Genomic DNA, 20,686 nt, shown 5'->3' with positions numbered 1-20,686 from the left:
ACGCACTCACGCGATATTTTGGTCGGCGGGCAGGTGCGGGAGTTGGCAGCACGCCCGCCGACAATTTAAAGGCCTATTAAGGCCATTAACAATCCAATGGATTTAAACTTTTCTCTGCCCGTCCAACCTTACGGTTGGCAGGCAGGCGAAAAGGCCAGGCGGCCTTTGCGTTTTTTTTGCAAAACCTCATCCACGGGTGGGATGAGTCGATCCGTCATTTAAAAAAAAAGAAAACTTTTCGTACTAATTTCTAACATGTTCCTGCTCGTGTCACATGAGGGGACAGGTTTTTCAACATCTTACAATGCTTTAGTCTTCATTTTCAAAACTGTTCATCTCCCTGAGGCAGCTCTGTGGCTCAGGGAGCTTTTCCAGCAAGTACCTGCGCGCATATGCGAAATTGCGCACTTGCCCTCTGTTCCCACCCTCCCCTCCTCCCACAAAGGCAGCGCTGAACACTACAGCACGTGATTCACTCTAAGGCCCGCTAGCGTGAAATTACAGTCCGGCCCCTATCGCAGGCGGCTTCCCGGCCGCTCCACCCCCACGCCCGCCGGACGAGGGCAAAATTCTGCCCTAATTCACGCTCGTTGGTCTGGGAAGAAAACTTTTGCCGCCTCAAAAAACCTGAGATTCGTTCACGTTATCATCTGGCTCTGCAGTCACATTCAAAGTCAGGCGGCTTATTTCCATCTATATTATTATTCTTCTTCGCATTTTTTTTAAAAATAAAAAACCCTGATCGTGTTCTCTTTTAATCTCCTGGGCCAGAATCTTACGCTGTTCGTGCGGGCGGGGGCCTGACCTGGAATCGTGTGAAATCGCGCCAGAAGACATTGCACCCGTGTCCCGACATCATTACGCTCGTGTGCAACATTACAGTCGGCGGGTGTCAGAAGCACACCCGCCAACAATTATGCAGGCAATTAAGCCCATTAAGGAGCCACTTGTCAGCGAATTTATGTCCCACTTTTACAGTTGGCGGACGGGCCGAATGGCCAGGCAGCCTTCACGTTTTCACTACAAACTACATCCCGGGCAGGATGAAATGTGCGGAGTTGAATAAAATAAAAGAAGACGTTTGAGGGATGAGGTTCTGTGTCGTCTGCTGCCGGGTGCTTGAATTTACAGTATCGTCACAGTTTGCAGCGGTTTATTGAGCTCATTTCATTTTTCAAATTACTGCAGCTCCCTGAGGCAGCTCCACAGCTGCCAACAGCCTTCAGGGAGTGTAAAACCCTTCTCTCGGCACCCGCCCTGTTCCCGCTCCCCTCCCTTCCACTCCCCCGGCAGCGCTAAGCCTTTCTCAGTGCGCAGTTTCACTCTGGCTGGCTGTTAATTGACCAGCCAGTGTGAAACTGCGTTCGGGGGCCGATCCCGGGCGGAAGCGCATTTTGTGTCTGCTTCTGGGTCTGCCGACTGCGCACGCCCGACAAATGTTCCAACAGAAAGCAGTTGAATTTTGTGAATCACCATTGCAGCTAAGGATTTCATTCTTACATTGGAAGTGGTCTGGGAGCTAGCTTTGGAAGTATGATGGTGGGACAGGATGAATGAAGAGACAGTGGCAGGCCAGAAATCTAATAAAGAAGGATGCCAACAGCTTACAGGCACTAATGTGAGATCACCACTGATTGCAGAAGCAATTTATCACTCCAGATCCACTTAAGAGTTAGAAACCATCCTGAGAAGCTAGCTACCTAATGGCAAAAGAACCTGGTACAGGAAACATTTCAAGTAATCATACTCTCACTTTATCACCCAAGCTTTGATCCTTATGGGCTGGTGCCTTTTTGAACTTAAAAGAAACTGACGATGTGCAGCAATTGGCTGCTCAGCTCTTGCTGGAATTTTTAGAAGGACGGCTATTTCTGCTTGTCATAATAATGAAAGTCGTTGATATAAAGTAATGATTAATTTCTCTCAATGAATGGTTTTATCTTAGGCTTGGGGTTAATTTTATGAGCTAGCACTCTCCGTGCTGAGTTTTACTTGATGGGAAGTCAAAATGGGATAATCAGTTGCAGGGGTCAATGTGCCTGATTCACAACCCCTCCCAGCTTTCCAACTGTTCATTTTAACGACTGCAAATCCGAGAGAGGCGACATGCCCTACTGCCTGACCTCTCTGTCGTTGAGCGAGCATCAGCGCTATCTTGTAAAGCTTATCCTTTTAAGCCTAAACATTCAGGCAATCGACAATCTGCATATTTAAGTTGACTTTAAAGAAGGGATTGCAAGTCAAAAAATAACTGCAGTAAAATACGAGTACATTTGTATTACATTAGTTTAGTTTTTGAGGGGAAGATAGCATTAAATGCGGAAAATTAAACAAGATGGTAGGTGTTGTAATCTTGCAGCAATAATTTCTCTAATTAGGTTAGAACATGACAAATAGAAATGTGTAAACAGTGAGGAGTAGGTTTTCCTCCATAGTGGGTCAGGGACTGGACATATGCCAGGCTATCTCTTAGGGCTAAATTGATGATAATTGTACAAGTTGGCTTGCTCGCCTGATGTTTAGTGCTCAAAGAGAGCCAGAACTGGGAGCTATGCACATTCATGATGACTCTCGCTCAGACAGTACATTGTGTGTACCCTCCTGCCACATAAGTCCATAAGCTCATAAGAAATACGAACAGAAGTAGGCCATTTGGCCCCTCGAGCCTGCTCTCCCATTCAAATAAGATCATGGCTGATCTGATAATGGCTTTAACTCCACTTTCCTGCCTGCTCCCCATAACCCTTGACTCCCTTATAGATCAAAAATCTGTCTAACTTAGCCTTGAATATATTCAATGACCCAGCTCTCTGTGGAAGAGCATTCCAGAGAGTAAAGACCTACTGAGAGAAGAAATTCTTCCTCATCCCCGTCTTAAATGGGAGACCCCTTAGTTCTAGGTTCCCCCACAAGGGGAAACATCCTCTCAGCATCTACTCTGTCAAGCCCCCTCAGGATCTTATATGTTACAATAAGATCACCTCTCATTCTTTTAAACTCCAATGAGTATCGGTCCAACCTACTCATAAGACAACTCCTTCATCCCAGGAATCAGCCTAGTAAGCCTTCTAGGAACAGCTTCTGATGCAAATATATCCCTCGGAGACCAAAACTGTACACAGTACACCCACTATTAGAAACCTATAGAAAGTTGCTAGTGTCAGACTGCCCTAGCAGCAGCAGTGGAGACAAAGCCTGCAGCTGCTCCCTTTGAAGTCTCCTCTTTTCCAAGGTAAGGGCCACCTCAGTTCCCCGTGGCTGCTGTTCCAAGCAGCTGCTGGCTGTTGTGTACATGCCAATGCAGACAATAACATGTACCTTTAATAAGCTGCACAGTGACATCACCATAACATCAGTGTGTGTAAGGCTGGAAGATAAAAGCTACAGCCTCCATGTTAGATGTTCACTATTGCCCGTGATCTCTACTGCAGATGTTCACTACTGTATGAGACTCTGTATCAGTAAGATTTTATGGATACCTTATGAGTCAGGCATACAGTCAAGTAATCAGCCTACCTAACTGTTAGGACCCAGGCTAGATCAAGGCCTGTGCAGAGCTGTATATAGTTGTTACCAGTAGTAAGCATCATGTAATTGTGTTCAACCAAAATGCTCCTCAGTCTAAATATCTTGCTTAGCAGAGATAGCATAGAGACAGATCCCTTGAGATCAAGACCCTCAACACGTATGGTGGCAGCAGACTGTAAGAGACCACAACACCAACTACTTTAGAAACACTTGTTGTTGAGGAGCTATAGAGAGTGTACATTTGAAAAGGTACATGGTTTCAGGCACCAAGCAGAGGCACTAGTGACAGTAAAACAATACAATGGCACATGAACTTCTCTGGGTGAAAATACATTGTGCTAATGAAATGTGCGGAGTGATTTGCGGGAAATTTTATGTGGGAATGCCTGTAAGAAAGAGTAGCAGAATGTATCTGAAATGGTAACATTAGTAATTGTGTGGTAGAGTGGAATGTCAGTCAATGAATTGTATGATGTATGTTCAAAAAGGAATTTACAAAATGAAGGCTACTGGGGACACACAGCAATTATGTACCTCCCCACATGAGCTCCTCCCACAAATGTCTGGTAGATGACTGAAGATTTGCCTGTATCACCTTTCATATTCAGGGTTTTGGCTGCTCGCTGCTGACATTGGTCTCCTTCATCTTCCTCCATTAATCATCAGTGCTTCATGAATGGCAAGATTGTGCAATATATAGTAAACCGCGTGATAATAGAGACAAAAGCTTCAACATGTCTCTTTTTTCAGTGATAATAGAAACCCTTACCCTGTATATACTGTACTGCTTAGGAGTGGTTCTCCCAGACCATCCAGGCACCTGCATTCTGCAAAGTTTGGCAGAGAAGATTGAGGCCTACAGCAGCCTGCCCCAATGCCACTCAGTGTCGAGGGGCTCAGCGGTTGGAAAGACTGGGCATAAGCTGGCACTTGGCTCATACAACCCTCACTTCAATATAAATGATGCAGCTGCACAACACCCATTTGAAATGGGCAAGGAGAAAAGAGGCCACAATCGCAATTTGAAAAAAGAAAATCAGACATCCCTTGCTCCCTAGTCCTGTACCCCTCTCCTCATACCAAAAGATTATCCTAGAATGCCACCAGGTGTAATTGGTGAGGCAGCCTCCCTGAAAGCTGGTAAGTTTATCTGAAGAGATTGCCTCATTCAGTGCATGCAGCATCGCTGACGGCCATGTTGGCATTTGACTCCCATCGATTCTACCTCTGCAGTAATGGTGTGCCAACACTAGATGTCACAAGTGTACTCATATACAAGAGGAGACTCGCACCATCTTGTGGTAGAAAGATTCTCCTGCGTGCTTCGGCATTGTGGCTATTTCAGATTTCTTTCAAATCTCTCTTGTCTGAAACACACGGGTTCCTTTTATTCTTGTGACACCTGACAAGAATACCGATATGAATTGATTTCCTCGTGGTAACCATGGAAATGTGATTTTTGTTATGCAGTCGAAGCTTTATTCAAATACATACAAGGGAAAGAGATTCCTGGTGGCATATTGTAAAGTATTTTCCCTTAAAAATTGCCCTTATTATCATTTGATAGCAGGAAACTGGGATTTGTCCCGTGGGGGCTCGTTTTAAGTTGTCATGCCAGAGCAAGGGATAAGTGATAACAGGAAGCATTACCAGCACAGCGCTGATCAAATGGCGCACATTGGCAAGTGGTAAAATGTCAGGGCTGCAGATTCCTGTGGGTAGCTCGTACTGGCTGCTTGCATTAACCCTGCGAGTTGTAAGTGGAAAGTACTCGGGCATTTTGAGGAAAATTTCCAACCACCTGTGTCCTGGGGGCAGGAATACTTCAGGAACCGAGCTAATTTTGCATATGTGTGCGTGCATTTATTTATATCAGTGTTGAATTTAATAGTTAACGAGGAAATCGGCATGCTTAACTCTTGTGAGGCCTCCTTGTTCCTCTGCTGCAAAGTAATTGAGCTGGTGAAAGAAAGACTTGCATTTATATAACACCATTCATGACCACTGGACATCTCAAAGCACTTTGCAGCCAATGAAATGCCTTTTTTAAAAAAAAAATGTAGCCACTGTTGTAATGTAGGAAACACAGCAGACAATTTGTGCACAGCAAGCTCCCACAAACAAGAATGTGGTATTCTGTTTTTGCCACATCGATTGATAACTCCCCTGCTTTTCTTTGGAATAGCGCCATGGGATCTTTTATGCCTACCCAAGAGGGAAAACAGGGCCTCAGTTTAACGCCTCATCTGGAAAACAGCACCTCTGATGGTGTAGCACTCCCTCAGTGTGAGACTTGATTTTTGTGTTCAAGTCCTGCAGTGGGACTTGAACTCACAACCTTCTACCAGTGACCAAGGGCAGAATTTTCTGCCTGCCGAGCGGGCGGGCCCAATCCAATCTCCGGCGGGCAGGGAGCCAATCCCCGCCGCCATTTTAATTGGCCCGCCCAGCGTGATGTCCGCCGGGAAGCACAATGCGCTTCCTGTGTGGACGGGGGGGATTTCCCAAAAGCAAGAGTGCGCTCTTTCGAGCATGTGCACGAAAGAGCGCACATCTCCCTGAGGCTAAGTGCTGCCTCAGGGAGATCGCTGACAGTTTTAAAACCGTTAAAAATAGGAAAAAAAAATCCTTAACATGTCCCCCTCATGTGACAATGTCACATGAGATTGGACATGTTCATAAATTACACTAAAAATTTATTAAACTTTTTAAATCCCTACATGAAACCTCATCCCGCCGGTGGATGATGTATCCCACTCCTGCAGCAGTCATCATTAGTTCAATGTACTGTGAGTCCAAGTGCAGAGAAATGGAATCCTTCCTCACACATTATTTGTATTGGGTGATCAGACGGTGAGATTAAAATAAGGAAACAAAATAAGATCAGAGCAACTTATTGCTGAAAAGATGATTAAATTACACTCAGGTCCCCAATTTGAACTCCAGGCACAGGATGCCTTTTCAATGATAGGTGAATGGTGAGGTCAGTTGAAACTTATCCAACTGTTCTCCATGGATCTTCATTGCTCCCCTTCCAAGACCAACGGGCAGGATCTTGTGGCCAACTGGCGAGAGCCCCGCGTTGCTCCTTTTTGAGAAGGCCCATTGCATCTTGTGCCACTCGGGTACTTAACAGGCAAGAGGTGGGCCTTCCCCAAGGATCCCAGGGGTGGAAGACCCACCCGCCAAAAGCTGCTGGCCAATCAGAGAAACCACCTGAAGCCATAGGTTGAGGAGGGACCCAGACACAGGCGAGTGTTGGTGAGAAGGGGTCGCGGGAGAGGTGGAAGGGGGTCGGCAGCAGTGGGGGGAGAGAAGTCGACAGTGAGGGCGGGTGGATGACTCTCAGTGGGTCCCCCATCTTCCTGGTGCCGAGTCCTTCGATCAGGTACTTTTTGAATGATGGACGGATCACCACTGGGAGCCTGCAGGCAAATGCTCCGGGTTTGGCTTGTCATGCTTCCCACGTGGCAAGTCCCCCACCTGCCACTGGGTTAATACCAATGGTGATGGGATAAGGCCCTTAATTGCCCACTTAAGGGCCTCAATTAGTGGCCGGGCAGGAAGACTATTCACAAGCTTTCCTGCCACTGACTTAATAGGGGTGGAATCAGGAAGGTGAGGGGTCTTCCAGGCATCACCCTTCCGCCTGATTAAATGCCCCCAAGCCACCAAACTTACCATGGAGGAGGGCACTGGATTCGGCCAATTTCTTCCTTGAGGATTGGGAACAGGAACACAACACTCCAGATGGGATCTGACCAAGGCCTTGCACAACTGAAGCATCACTTCCTCACTTTAGGATTACAAACCTCTCACGATAAAGGTCAAAGTTCCCTTCGTATTTTTGATTACTTTTTAATATTTTAGCAATTTGTATCTAAGGAAAAAGCCACCAATATCTTTCAACACACGGCAAATAAAATATGTTGGGGGTGGGGGGGGAGGTGAGCGGTCATTCTGAGTTTCTATTTTAGGAACACATTTTAAAAAAAATTTACCTCAAGTTGGCTGGTCATTTGGAAAATCATGATCAATTTTGAAGGAAAGAAACAGTTTAGTCTATTAATCTTGGCAGGCCTGAGTGAATACAAATAAAGGGAATGTTTCAAAATAACGTTGGAAATGTGGCTCTATCATTCCATTGAATACGCTGCACAAAAATTTCAAACCTTATGCACGCTTTAAGCTGGAGGAGAATGAATTATAAGGGCGCTGACTGCATATTTCAAAGCTAAACAATAAAATGTCAAGGTTAGGCATCCAGCCTTGGAAGTGTCAAGATGGGGACCAAAACGAGGGCCTTGCAACTCAAACTGTGGTGTTTTGGGGCTCTGAATACTCTAAACATGTGATTGCACGTCCATTGTTAGTGCCTCCATTGTCAGGAATTGCACTTCCAGCTTTTCTCCAGGTTATTGTCTGTTTCTCCTTATTGCTCTTTCAGCTCAATGCAGGCCCTCACTATTTTCAAGCATAGGTTGATAAATTTAGGACTTTAAAATGCAGAGCTATGAACAATTAATCACAGAATCGCAGAATCAGATAATCATACAGTGCAGAAGAGGCCCTTCGGCCCATCGAGTCTGCACCGACAAGTGAGAAACACCTGACCTACCTATCTAATCCCATTTACCAGCACTTGGCCCATGGCCTTGAATGTAGAATAATAGAAATGGGTAAAAGAGAATATCCCAACCACTGATAGAATGATGGTCAGTTTAGACAACACACTGTAACACCAGAAAACCCCTTCAATAATTGCAGCTGCAAAGATGATGTACTTTGCTGATGACTCTTTTTCCCTCTGACCATTTAAACTTTCTACCCTTTACACACAGCCATCATTGAATTAGCTGTCGCCTCAGTTGCCTGGAAACCTAATTCAGTCCTTGGGGGTGGATGTAGTGATCGACCTGATCAGATTTTCTAACATGAACAATTTATATATTCAATAAAAACCAGAACCATTGGACAGAACAGTTCACTGTGGGCATTACAGTTTCCTTTGGATGGAAACCAGACAATGGTGGAGTAAACCACAGAGATCCTGGCAGCTCCCACAGGACCAATTGTTCCAGGCAGATTGCAAACTTGGACTGTGAGGATAAGACTTACCTCTTGCACACAAACATTTTGAAAATGCTAGTTGGGAAGGTCCATAAGAAATAAAGGGAGAGAAAACCTGACTGCATGATGAAAAAATGAATTCCCAGCTAAAAATGTACACACTGAGGGCACCAGAAATACATGTGGGCTGTGCCCGAATGAATAGGTCTGAGGCACACCGGCAGCCAGCAGTGGTCCCTTTAAGTACTGCTTTTTAGGCCACATGTGGACCCGGTTTTCCTGAATGCATCTCATGGAGAACCTATTTTGCATAGGAAGCCTAAAACACACACTTATTGGCATAAACGTGGGACCTGGCAACTGTTTCAGTTGCAGGCCCTGGAAGCCTATTTTTTTGGGCTAAAATCAATATGGCAGGCAGCTCATAATGAGCACTTGCTTTCTGCCCCCATACTGGAGGCTTAAACACCCATTCGGTACCTGAAAAAATGGGCAGGGTGTCATGGAATTCCTAGGCCACTACCTTTTCCAATCCAACAGTTTTCCAGTCCCTTAGGCTCAGTGAATTGGAAAATCTGCCTGTTAGGTCATGTAGTGGAATGGCATAGTGAGTTCCAATCCCAGCTCTGCCACTTTGATGCTTCTTCACAGGGATGGAGGAAAATTGGACGCCTAATTACCACAGACTTCTCTTCAGTCTTTTCTTGTGGTCAGCTTAGAATGTAGATGGTGTAGGGGGGGGAAGAAGCATATCTACAGCTTGGCATCTAGATCAAGGAGCAATTGTGATGTAACGACACCACAGAGAGAAATGGATGATAAAAAATAAATTGGCAGGCCTGAGTGAATACAAATAAAGGGAATGTTTCAAAATAAGGTTGGAAATATGGCTCTATCATTCCATTGAATACGCTGCACACAAATTTCAAACCTTATGCACGCTTTAAGCTGGAGGAGAATTTCTTCAAATTTCTGTGGAAAATCAACGGAAATCCCTAAAAACTCTTTTATTTTAAAAATTGTGGTGCACGGTCAGATTCTCATTTTTGGTTTGTCTCAGAACGTCAGTGATTGTGCGTTGAGCGTCTTACAGTGCTTTATTTTGTCTTTTTCTAGATGGATGAGATTAAGAGCAAAGACAGAATCATTCTGACCCTGGAGAAGGACCTTGGTGTTCAAACAGGTCATACGCAGAAGCTAATTCTTCAGAAGGAAGCCCTTGATGAGCAACTGGTGCAGGTGAAAGAGGCTGAACGCTACCACAGCAGCCCCAAGCGGGAGTTTCCAGGTGGTGCTGGGGACACCTCAGAACTGATGGGGAACCAAGTAAGGAGCACCATATATTTCAGCGGAATACAGTCTTTTAGCTGAGGAATATTCCTCTTGTTAATTACAGTGTGTGATCCAGGAATAATACTCATTGTTTAGTTCCTTTTAGAGGGCGGGCAATTCCCTGGCAACTTGTTTCTTTCAGCCACTTTGCCAGTTAATAGTAGTGTGCTATTGGTACTGTGATGAATCTCCTGACTGCAATCTTGGAGCTTTCCTTATTTTTTCGCAATTCTTGTGTGCTGGGTGAAGAGGAATAGCAGGATGCGAATTTTATGGAATTAATGACCAGATTCATTTTAGTTTCAATCTTTGCTTCAGCCTCTCTCATTCCAAAGTTTTTGTTCTCCCTCTCCCACCCACCCCCAACCTCCCTGACCCTTCTAACAGCCAGGTAACCAGGGCTTCCAAAAGGTGCTTGATAAAATGCCACATAACGGGTTTGCCAGCAAAGTTAAAACCCATTAATTTAACAGGGACAGTAGCAGCATGGATACGATGTTGGTTGAGTGACTGAGAGTGGTGATGAACAATTGTTTTCTGGACTGGAGGAAGGTATATAATGGGGCAGGGTCGGTGTTAGGGTTACTGCTTCATCTATATTAATGATCTTGATTTGGGTGTGGAGGGCACAATTTCAAAATTTGTGGATGGCACAAAATTTGGCAGTATTGTGAACTGTGAGGAGGATAGTGATAAACTTCAAAAGGACATAGACAGGTTGGTGGAATGGGTGGACATGTGGCAGATGAAGTTTAATGCAGAGAAATGTGCAGTGATACATTTTGGTCGGAAGCACAAGGAGAGGCAGTATAAATTAAAGGACAAAATTCCAAATGAGGTGCAGGAACAGAGAGGCCAGAGGGTATATGTGCACAAATCATTGAAGATGGCAGGACAGTTTGAGAAAGGAATTAATAAGGTAGACAGGATCCTGGGCTTTATAATTGGAGGCAGAGAGTACTATAGCAAGGAAGTTATGGTGAACCTTTAGGAGATACTGGCTCGGCCTCAACTAGATATTGTGTCAAATTCTGGGCACCATACTTCAGGAAGAATGCGGAGGCATTAGAGAGGGTGCAGAAAAGATTTACGAGAATTGCCAATGACTTCAGTTAAGTGGGATATATTGGAGAAGCTGGGAAAGTTCTCCTTAGAGGACAGAAGGTTGAGAGGAGATTTGGTAGAGGTTTTCAAAATCATGTGCGATCTGGACAAACAAGATAGGGAGAAAATGTTTCCATTGGCAGAAGGGTTGAGAATTGGAGGACATCAATTTAAGGTGAATGGCAAAAGACACAAAGATGACATGTGGAAATCTTTTTTACGCAGTAAGTGGTTGCGATCTGGAATGCATTGCCTGATAACGTGGTGAAGGCAGATTCAATTGTGCCTTTCAAAAGAGTATTAGATAATTACTTGAAGAGAGAAAATTTGCGGGGCTATGGGGAGAAAGTGGGCCAATAGGAATTGCTCTTACAGAGAACCAGCACAGACCCAGTGAATGGCATCCTTCTGTGCTGTAACCACTCTATGATTCTATTCTATGATTCTATCAATAGATCTGGCTGTCACACCACTAACAAATGTTTGCCAATGATCAATTAATGAAAGGTCGAGATGGCTAACCATGAGGCAGTGAGACAGCCAAGAAACTTGAGCTCTTCAAAACCAATATTGTGACAAACTATACAGCATCCGAGATGGTCTGCCATCTATTGAGGTTTTTGCATTTAAGTTTTGAGGAGTCAAAATGGGGGTGTGGGGTGGGATTGGGGAGGAGGGGGGCAAGCTGCTGCAGTGGTTAGTTAGCTCCAAATATTTTAAACATACTTTAAAAGTTATATGTAGTGAATATAGTAATAATATCCAGTGTTGAATATTAGCTTTTAATTATTTATTTATATGTTATATATGTTTATCAAAGGTGCCGCATGTGGTGCTAATAAAATTATTGAAAAGATGATGTATTTGTAGGGGTTTTTTTAACAACTAACAAGGTTTTGCAATCTTTTCAAATTTGTTGTATTATTTACAGATTAAGCCAGTAAAGGAGCAGTATTCCTTAAAGGGGAACTTTAGTGTCAGGGTAAGTACAAAGAGTGGTGTGTACTTACCTTTACATTAGTCCTTTAGTAACTAGAGTAGGTGCCTGAATGATATGTACTTATTCCTACATTGATCTTTTAATGTAGGGTTAAGGACAAGATGTGTAATTACCCTAACATGGATCATTTACCATTGGGATAAGTGCAATGATCTGCATTTACATCAATAGTGTGTACACCAGTGCCTTATGTTTTGCAATACCTTCACAGTTGCAGAGCTGTTCTGCAGAGCCCTGTGTGTAACTATTTTAGGAGAATGGATATGCTGTGAAATATTGCAAAATATTGTGTTTTTGTTCACAGTTTCCCCACAAGGCTATTTACTAATTTCAGTTGTCTTGTTGTGAGTGTGTCAAACATAGGCCAAGCTCTCTCCACAGAGAGAGTTATTTTCCCCCAGATCCCCTGTATCTTCATTTGCATATGTATCAAGGGTGAATACAGCGGAAGGTTGTCTGCCATCCTTTCAGTGCAAACTCAGACAGGGAGCAAACTACAAGAGCCATTTAAAAAAAAATGTATATCATGTCTTGAAAATAAAATATTATTTTGAAAGTAACCTGAAGGTAAATAAAAATAAATAACATATATTTTAGTTTTTTTAATGAAAAATGAGAAAGGTCAAAAGAATGTAACATTTTCTTCTGACTACTGTAAATAAAATGATCCCACTTTAAAAGGATATTTGGTGTGTGCAAAGAGATTTCTAACTCTTGCACACTTACCACCCACTGACCTCCATTGGCTCCCCAACCCGCAATGTGTTGGCTATAATTATTTTCTTTGCAATCCCTCTGTTGTCTTAATTGCTCCTATTGCTGCTGTCTTCTCCAGCTCTGCGTTCTAGAGTGCACACTCTGCCTTGCAGACTCTGAGATACTGAGTCCCACCAAAGCATCATTGGCGGAGTTGGCAGCCACTACACCCCTCCATCCTGGCAATTTCCCTGCCAGGCTACTTTCCCCACCTTCAGAGGATTCCTTGAGCCCCACCTCATCGACTCTGCCTCCTGTCACCTCACCGAACTCCTCCCTCCAACCCTTTTGTAAAGCACCTTCTATTGGAACAATTAAACCCAAATTATTGTGGTTTTCCACTTCTTGACTAGAAACCCAGTTTACAATCCCACGGTTTTTAAAAAAAAACTTCACTCTTTCGAAGCAAGTATAACCCAAACTGAAATGTGGAAAATGTATATTTCATCACACGGACAAGAACCTCACGTGTGATTGGTTAGCTCACAAATAGTAATGTTTCCCTAAGGTATAACACTTGCTCATGAGAGAAAACGAAGATCATATCTTGCCTACTAACCTACCTATTTTGTAAATGCCATACTTTAAATATTTTAAAGTTATACCTTTTTAGAAAAACGATTGATTTTAACTTCAAAGTAGAGAGCTCCCATCAGTTTACATGAGCTACTTCTTGCTTGGGGTCAAAGTACTTGGTTTCCACAAAACTTAAGATCTAAGTTTGTTACCCCAAATATTATAGGAATATAGGAACAGGAATAGATTGATCAGCCCTTGTGCCTATTCTGCCATTTAACTAGATCATGGTTGATCTGTATTTTAACTCCATTTACCTGCTGTGATTCCATTTTCCTTAGTGTTGTTAGCTAACAAAAATCTATCAATCTAGGCTTTGAAATTTTCGGTTGACCTAGTCTCGACATCTTTCAAGGGAGAGTGTCCCAGATTTCTGTTAGACCTATCCTCAGGATGCAACATTGTAATCTGTTGTCATGGTGGTATAGCTTATGTTTCAACTTGTCTCAGTTGCTTTTCATTAAATTTTAAAATCTCAGCTGCCCCAATGGTTGAGTGGGTAAAAGGACTACCCAGTAGTAATGAACCATATGTAGAACATCCCAGATTTGAGCCCCAATCTGTGCTGAGCTGAGAAATGGAACCTTTTCCATATAGACGCCATGGGCTGAATTTTCCCGTTGGAATGCGGGAGTGTGCCCCTCACGTCCGTGCATAAAATGACGCACAGTGACGTTGGGCGAGCGTCCCGTCACCGCGCGCCATCATGATATTTCGTTGGGCGGGCGTGCGATGATGTCTGACGCACGGCCGCCATTAATTAACGGGCCGTTTAAGGCCCTTGACTCACCAATCGACGCCAGTTTTTCGGCGCCCGTGCAATCTTCGAGTTAGCGCACGGGTACAACGGGCAGGCAGGTAGGAGAGATTTTTATAAACCTCATCCACCGGTGGGATAAAAGGGCTCACTGGGGTCGCGAGTGTGCACTGTCAAGTACTTCCTTTTCAAAGTTACTGAAACTTGCCTGTGTGATCTGCAGTACTTCAAAACGCATTCCAGCTGCTTTGTCTGGGCTCTTAACCTTCAGGTCAGCACTCTGCAGTGAGGAATCTTCTCTGGGCCTGCAGGTTTCAGGAAGCCTCCCTTAACCTGGGAATGGGATCTGATCTGTCCACTGGAGGCAGCTCCTCTGAGGAGGAAGAGAGGGCTAGAAGGAGGAGGAAGCCAGGCATGCACATTCAGCGTCCAAGACAGCCACCTTTGGGAGGACAGGCGCAGGCACAAGGGGTGCAGGACCAAGAGGTGGACCAAGGTGGAAGGGGCTGCAGAAGATGCCACTATCCTGCTGCCAGGGTATACAGGCGGCAAAGCAGCTACCTTAATATGTCTGAGGTACAGTGCCGAAGGAGGCTCCGTCTCTCAAGGGGACAGTCAACTATACCTGTCAGATGATTGGGCCTGAGATCTCCGCGAACTGTGTGGGTGGGAATCCCATGCCAGTGGCTCTAAAGGTCACAACTGCCCTCAATGTCTATGCCTCTGGCTCCTTCCAGGGGACAGTGGGTGATCTTTGTGGTGTCTCCCAATCAGCTGTCCACACTTGTGTCAAGCAGGTTACAGACGCTCTGTTCAGCCATGCATTGACCTTCATCCACTTCTGTTGGGACCAGGCAAGCCAGACACAGCGATCCAGAGGCTTCGCAGCCATTGCTGGCTTCCCCCGTGTTCAGGGTGCTAAGGCTGTACACATGTGGCCATCAAGGCGCCAGCAGGTGAGCCCGGTGCCTTCGTCAACAGGAAGGGCTTCCACTCCATGAACGTGCAGATAGTGTGTGACCACAGGATGCAGATTCTGCAAGTCTGTGCAAGGTACCCAGGCAGCTCCCATGACGCCTACATCCTCAGACACTCCTAGGTGCCGGGGCTCTTCAGTGCTCCAGCCCGGCTTGATGGATGGCTGCTGGGTGATAAGAGCTATCCCCTCAGAAGGTGGCTCATGACGCCTCTCCGCTATCCAAGAACAGAAGCTGAGCAGCGGTACAATAGGAGCCACGCCTCCACAAGGGCTGTGGTGGAGAGAGCTATCGGTCTTCTCAAGATGCGCTTCCGATGTCTGGACCGCTCAGGGGGCGCACTCCAGTGTCCCCTAGATCGTGTCTCGGTGATAGTGGTTGCATGCTGCGCTCTACACAATCTTGCCCTGGAAAGGGGGGACGCAGTGGACAATGAAGACGCCGACGCAGTGTCTGCGGCTACACACGATGAGTCCAGTGAGTCTGAGGATGAGCATGCACAGAGAAATGCTGAGGGGGTAGACGCTGACCCGAGCATACTCCTAAGTGCAAAATCTGCCAGGTTAGGAACAGTCACTAAGGGCCTTTTTAAGAAAACTGAATGTCCAAAAAGTACTCATTACATTTTTGGAAACCACCCACATGCAAAAGAAAAGAGGCACCCTCAGCCATGGGAACATATCTGAATTTAACATGTCAAGCAAACAAACTTATGCAAAAAGAAAGACAATAGTGTTACAAATCAGAAGAAACCATAAGGATCTTATCTCAAGCCAACGCTAAAGCACCAGTGAAAAACCCGTGGTGTGCCTAAGGTGCCTTATGTTTGCGTTTCCGGGTGCTAGGTCTTGGTGCTGCCCCATCGCTTGGAGTGGCATCTGAGCCAGCCTGCTGACTCTGCTGTCCTGTTGGCCTCGATAACCTTGGCGGTCGTCCTCTGGCCCGTGGAGCCTGTGCTGGCCCCGCCTGGGAGGGATCTGCTAGTTCCACAGCTGGCATCTCCCCAGTTGTCACAGCCCCACCGGATGCTACGGTCACTGGGAGAGGGGTGGAGGAGCTGCCGCCTTCATCCGGAGCGCCCTGAGAGGTGCCCGCAGAGACGACAGGCAGCTGCTGCGCCGACGTGTGGTCATTTCAGACCTCCCTGCTCACCGTGGATGAATGGGCACCGAGCTGGGAAACTTGGTGCCCACACCATCTCCCACATTGGCAATGACCAGCTGAGGTCAATGCCGATGTGAGGGCTTGCTGGTCAGAACACATCCCCAGGAAGCCTTGACGAGTCTCCTGGAGGAGCCTCTCCATGAGAGTCACCACTCTCTCCATGGAGAACACATGGCACTCGGACATGTGGCTCATTGCTTCGGCGATCGTCCTCGTAGACTCCTTCACCACGAAGACCAAGCCAAGCACAGTCTCATGTATCTTCCCCAGATGCTCCCGCACACCCGGCCGCATTTCCTGCCCCTGCTGCCTCGCGAACAACTCCAGAGGCACATCATCAGGCACCGACAGGGCATGTGCCTGGTCCCCTGCAGTCCTCAGCCTGCGGGCGCCATGGGCACTCTCTGTCTCTGCCAGCTCCTCCAGCGACTGTGAAGTGCCCTCACCACTGTGCCCCGGGACACTAGCCAAAGTTCGAATTCTCATCGAGTTTCTAGTATCTGCGCTGGTGCCTGCCTGGCAGGGATGGTGTGATGCTGGTGAGACTTCAGGCCCCTCCGGTGGGAGAGGGGCCTCTGCTGCTCCTCCTCCCGGCCCTGCTCCGATGATGCTGAAAGACAGAACAAGGACAGTGGATCAGTTAATGTGGAGACAATGACAAAGTGCATCCCTGTCCCCTGGATCATTCTGTGCTCATCCTTCCATAAGCAACGGTCAAGCCATGTTGCAAAATTAAATCACTGAACATTCAGCACTGCTATGACTGTTGGTAGAACAATGCTGACCTCGCTGTTGGGCATAAATACCTGGCCGTGGCATCCCAGCCTCACCAACACCACTGGACCTGGGCACATGGTGCCTCTCCAGATCCAGGGCCTCCTGCTCGAAGCGGCTAAGAATGGTGATCTGCGCCTGGCCGCCGCCAGTCCTCACACGCTCTGCCGCGTAATGAGCATTCTTCTTCTGAAAATGAGAGATGAGCATTGATTAGTGCAAATTGCACATGGACCCTCTTCGCGCACGGCCCACCCCAACCAGAGTGGGACATATCAGGGCTCCAGTGCCTCCACACCCCGCTGCTGCCGAACACTCACACAAAGATGCTAGGCTTGTCCCCTTTTCCCCCACCCCCCACACCCCACCCTTGGACACATGCTGCCTACATCACATTAGGCACCACATAGTATATCCTTCCATAGCAAGGAGGGGTAAGCACGTGGAGTGCAGAGGGCAGCAGATGGTTCGTTGCCACACCACCTTGAAGCTCCCCTCCCAGCATATCATCACCCTGACTTAGACATGTCCTGCAGCTCAAGCACAGCGCCCAGGTGCAGCTCCTCCAGGTTGTCCCCAAAACAGTCATGTGGAACTCAGTGTAACACATGCTGCGGGGGCAGAACCCATCTCTTCACCACCCCCTCAGGGTGACCTCGGCGTGGGCAATATCTGCTGGCCCTCCCAGCGAAGGCACATGCTGTCAATGATTCAATGCATCACTACACTCAGACTTGGGGATTCCGGGGGGGCAGCAGGAGGTACTCACCCTGCCAGAGCGCAACAAGTCATTGAAGCGCTTGCGACACTAGATCCGGCAGTGCTGCACAGCGTCACGGGAGCTCACAACCTCCGCCACCTCCTCCCTGGCATGTTTCGTCATGTGGGGGGGCCTCCTCCTCCCATCCTGGGGAACCAGCACCTCCCGCCGTGCTGCCACCTCCTCAAGGAGGGCAGCAAGACAGTCATCTGAAAAACAAAGGGCCCTACCCTCCGACCTGGCCTGGCCTGCCCCGATTGCCTACCCTCCGGCCTGGCCTGCCCCGATTGCCTACCCTCCGGCCTGGCCTGCCCCGATTGCCTACCCTCCGACCTGGCCTGCCCCGATTGCCTACCCTCCGACCTGGCCTGCCCCGTTGGCCTACCCTCCGGACTTGCATGAACTTCGTTTCCCCCCTGCACAGCCCTTCGCCCAGCCATCGAGAGCAGCCTCTCCGCGGCTGCCAGGGACTTCATTTATCCAGGCCGTCAGGTCGCCATTGGACCCGGCGGCCTGAGCCCGCGTTAAACGGTGGCGCGGACCCGATCACGAGCGGTGATCAGGTCCGCGCCCACTCCCGCCAACCAGAAAATTCAGCCCCATGTCAGCCTTGAGAATTCCCAGGTAAGTTAAATCACGATTGGATTCAATGAAACCCATTGTCTGAACAGATTCCCTTAGCTTAGCCCCAGAAAGCCACTTATTGCTGAAGCAGACAATTATATGTAATTTCTCCTGCTAGCCATTGTGTTAGCCTATCTGTATAAGAATATCTATTAGCTGAAGTTGTATGCTGTGAGCTCCTGCCAACAAGGAACTGGGAGGGAGGTGGGGGCAAATTCATTTTTGACTTGTTTGCAGTGTTCCATGGATGCAGATGTTTGGAGAAGTAGGCTCAAAGGCCTAAATGAAACTGGGCTGTTTGGGCGTGGGCAGTCGGTACCTGCCTTCCAGAGACAACTTGCCCACATTGACAGAGCCAACTTGCTGCCTCATCAGCAATGACCCATGGGTAAATCTTGGGAGGAGAGAAGGGGTGAAAGACTTGGGGCTGGCAGTAACTCTCAGGACTGCTGTGGAGCCAGGAGGAGCACCCTAGTACCGCATGAAGAAATTTTACGAAAGGATACGTTGGTGGCAGCCACCTGATAGGCCTCATGACTTGTAGGCATCCTGGGGATGAGGATATTGCACCACAAGGCTGGTCCAGTTTGTTCCCTTAGTTTGCCCGGAAAATTGTCACAACAAGGACCGACTTCTTCCCCTCCCCCACTCCTCAGAGTCTGCCGGTAGAGGAAGGTTCCATCTCATCACTTTTAAACCCAGGTGCCTAAGCTGAAAGGCCTGAGCAGCCTAAACCTCTACATTCTCCCTAACTTTTAAAAAATAGCTAAACTGCCGCCATTTTGCTGTAACCAGGATAACATTTAGATAGAAGAGAAAAGCTGGTGGGAGTGTGCACAGTAATGGTCCAGGAAGCCCATTTCAATTAGATGCTTATAACCAAGTGCAGCATGAAGTATGATTGATATTAAAGCCCAAGTGGCAATAGTCTTTATTTGTGTGACAAATTCCCATCAAAAGTAATTCATGCAAAATGAGAGTAGCTTGCCATTTATTTTTTGGGCTGTGTGTGTCATGTGGGACTTGGCAATGAGGTCATTCCATTTCCACTCTACAAAATCTTTCAATATCTTCCTTGGTATCCACATACAGCAGATGTTGATCTTTTTTGTTAATAACAGAAACGCTTAATTCCTCACTCTAAATTCTCCGTTAGGAACCGCCATTGGATGAAAGGGACGTGCGGAGGTTCCAGTTGAAGATAGCCGAACTAAATGCTGTGATCCGAAAGCTGGAAGACCGGAACACTCTGCTAGCCGATGAGAGGAATGAACTGGTAAATACAGTAACTTTAGTAAATGAAGAAGCTCTGCCATTAATTGCTGCTCTGCCAAATGTATCAAACTATTTTCTTCGGCCAGAGGACAAGTAAAAATAAAATCTTCCACTTCCAGGCAGAAAGTGAAAAATTTGAAATAAACACCCTCAAGAATTTATCTGCTCCGTAAGCAGATTTACGCAAAGCTAATGATTGCACATAAAAAGTAGGTAGTGCTACTGCGTGTGTTGCACTGTCGAAAGCATTTTGCTGAAATCTTACCACAGGCGACTTTCAATTGTTTTCACAGTTGAAACGCATTCGCGAGACCGAGAGTCAGTTGAAACCACTCGTCGAAAAGAACAAGCGCTTGACCAAGAAGAATGACGACGTCATGCAGTCCATACAGAGGATGGAAGATAAGTTAAAAAAGCTGACCCGGGAGAATGCAGAAATGGTACACGGCACAATTGAAATTTTACGTATCATATAATTCAGTTTAACCGGCCCAGCGAGTATGTTTGAATTTGGCCCATCATTTTCTGTCAAAGTAACAGTGAGGCTTTCGACGCTTGCTGTAGCTTATTGCCTAAATGATACAGCAACATCTGGTGAGGGGGTAGATGAACAGCCAGATGCTGAAATCAAAAAAGTTGCTACCTTGAGTTGCACTGTTCCACTGCCAGTTTTGCGAAAATGGCATCTGGCTTTCTGTCTCATTATTAAAACGCATTAAACATTGGCCAGAATTTTCGGCTTGGCGAGCGGGGGCGGGGCCCGACATTGAATTTGAATTTATCCACTCTGACTTACACTTCCTTCCCAATCTTTGCACTGTTACTTTCACAAATCCTTCGATTTGATTGGTTTAGTAGGGGAAGGCTTTCTATAAGACCTCTGGTGTAGTGGAACAAGCACAGTGTGAGGTCCTGGGTCAGAGAATCTCGGGGCCAGAATATTGCCGTGGGTGTGCAGGGGTGCGCCCGACACGCCGACGCACAGAACA

The 20,686-nt window shown here is 46.7% G+C and overlaps 1 protein-coding gene across 1 annotated transcript in view; it reads left to right on the top strand.

Annotated features, from left to right (window-relative positions):
• LOC144688852 (uncharacterized) overlaps positions 1-20,686 on the top strand; it is a 582,637-nt gene that overhangs the window by 233,437 nt on the left and 328,514 nt on the right. Inside the window, exons 5-8 of the mRNA XM_078555848.1 lie at positions 9,715-9,924; positions 11,966-12,016; positions 19,579-19,698; positions 19,991-20,137. Of these exons, the coding sequence (XP_078411974.1) occupies positions 9,715-9,924; positions 11,966-12,016; positions 19,579-19,698; positions 19,991-20,137 (528 nt within the window). The remainder of the gene's footprint in view (positions 1-9,714; positions 9,925-11,965; positions 12,017-19,578; positions 19,699-19,990; positions 20,138-20,686) is intronic.

This window comes from Cetorhinus maximus, chromosome 1, assembly GCF_964194155.1.
Source record: "Cetorhinus maximus chromosome 1, sCetMax3.hap1.1, whole genome shotgun sequence".
Lineage (NCBI taxonomy): Eukaryota > Metazoa > Chordata > Chondrichthyes > Lamniformes > Cetorhinidae > Cetorhinus > Cetorhinus maximus.
Note: the sequence above shows the minus strand (reverse complement) of the source record. Positions and strands in the feature narration are given on the sequence as shown.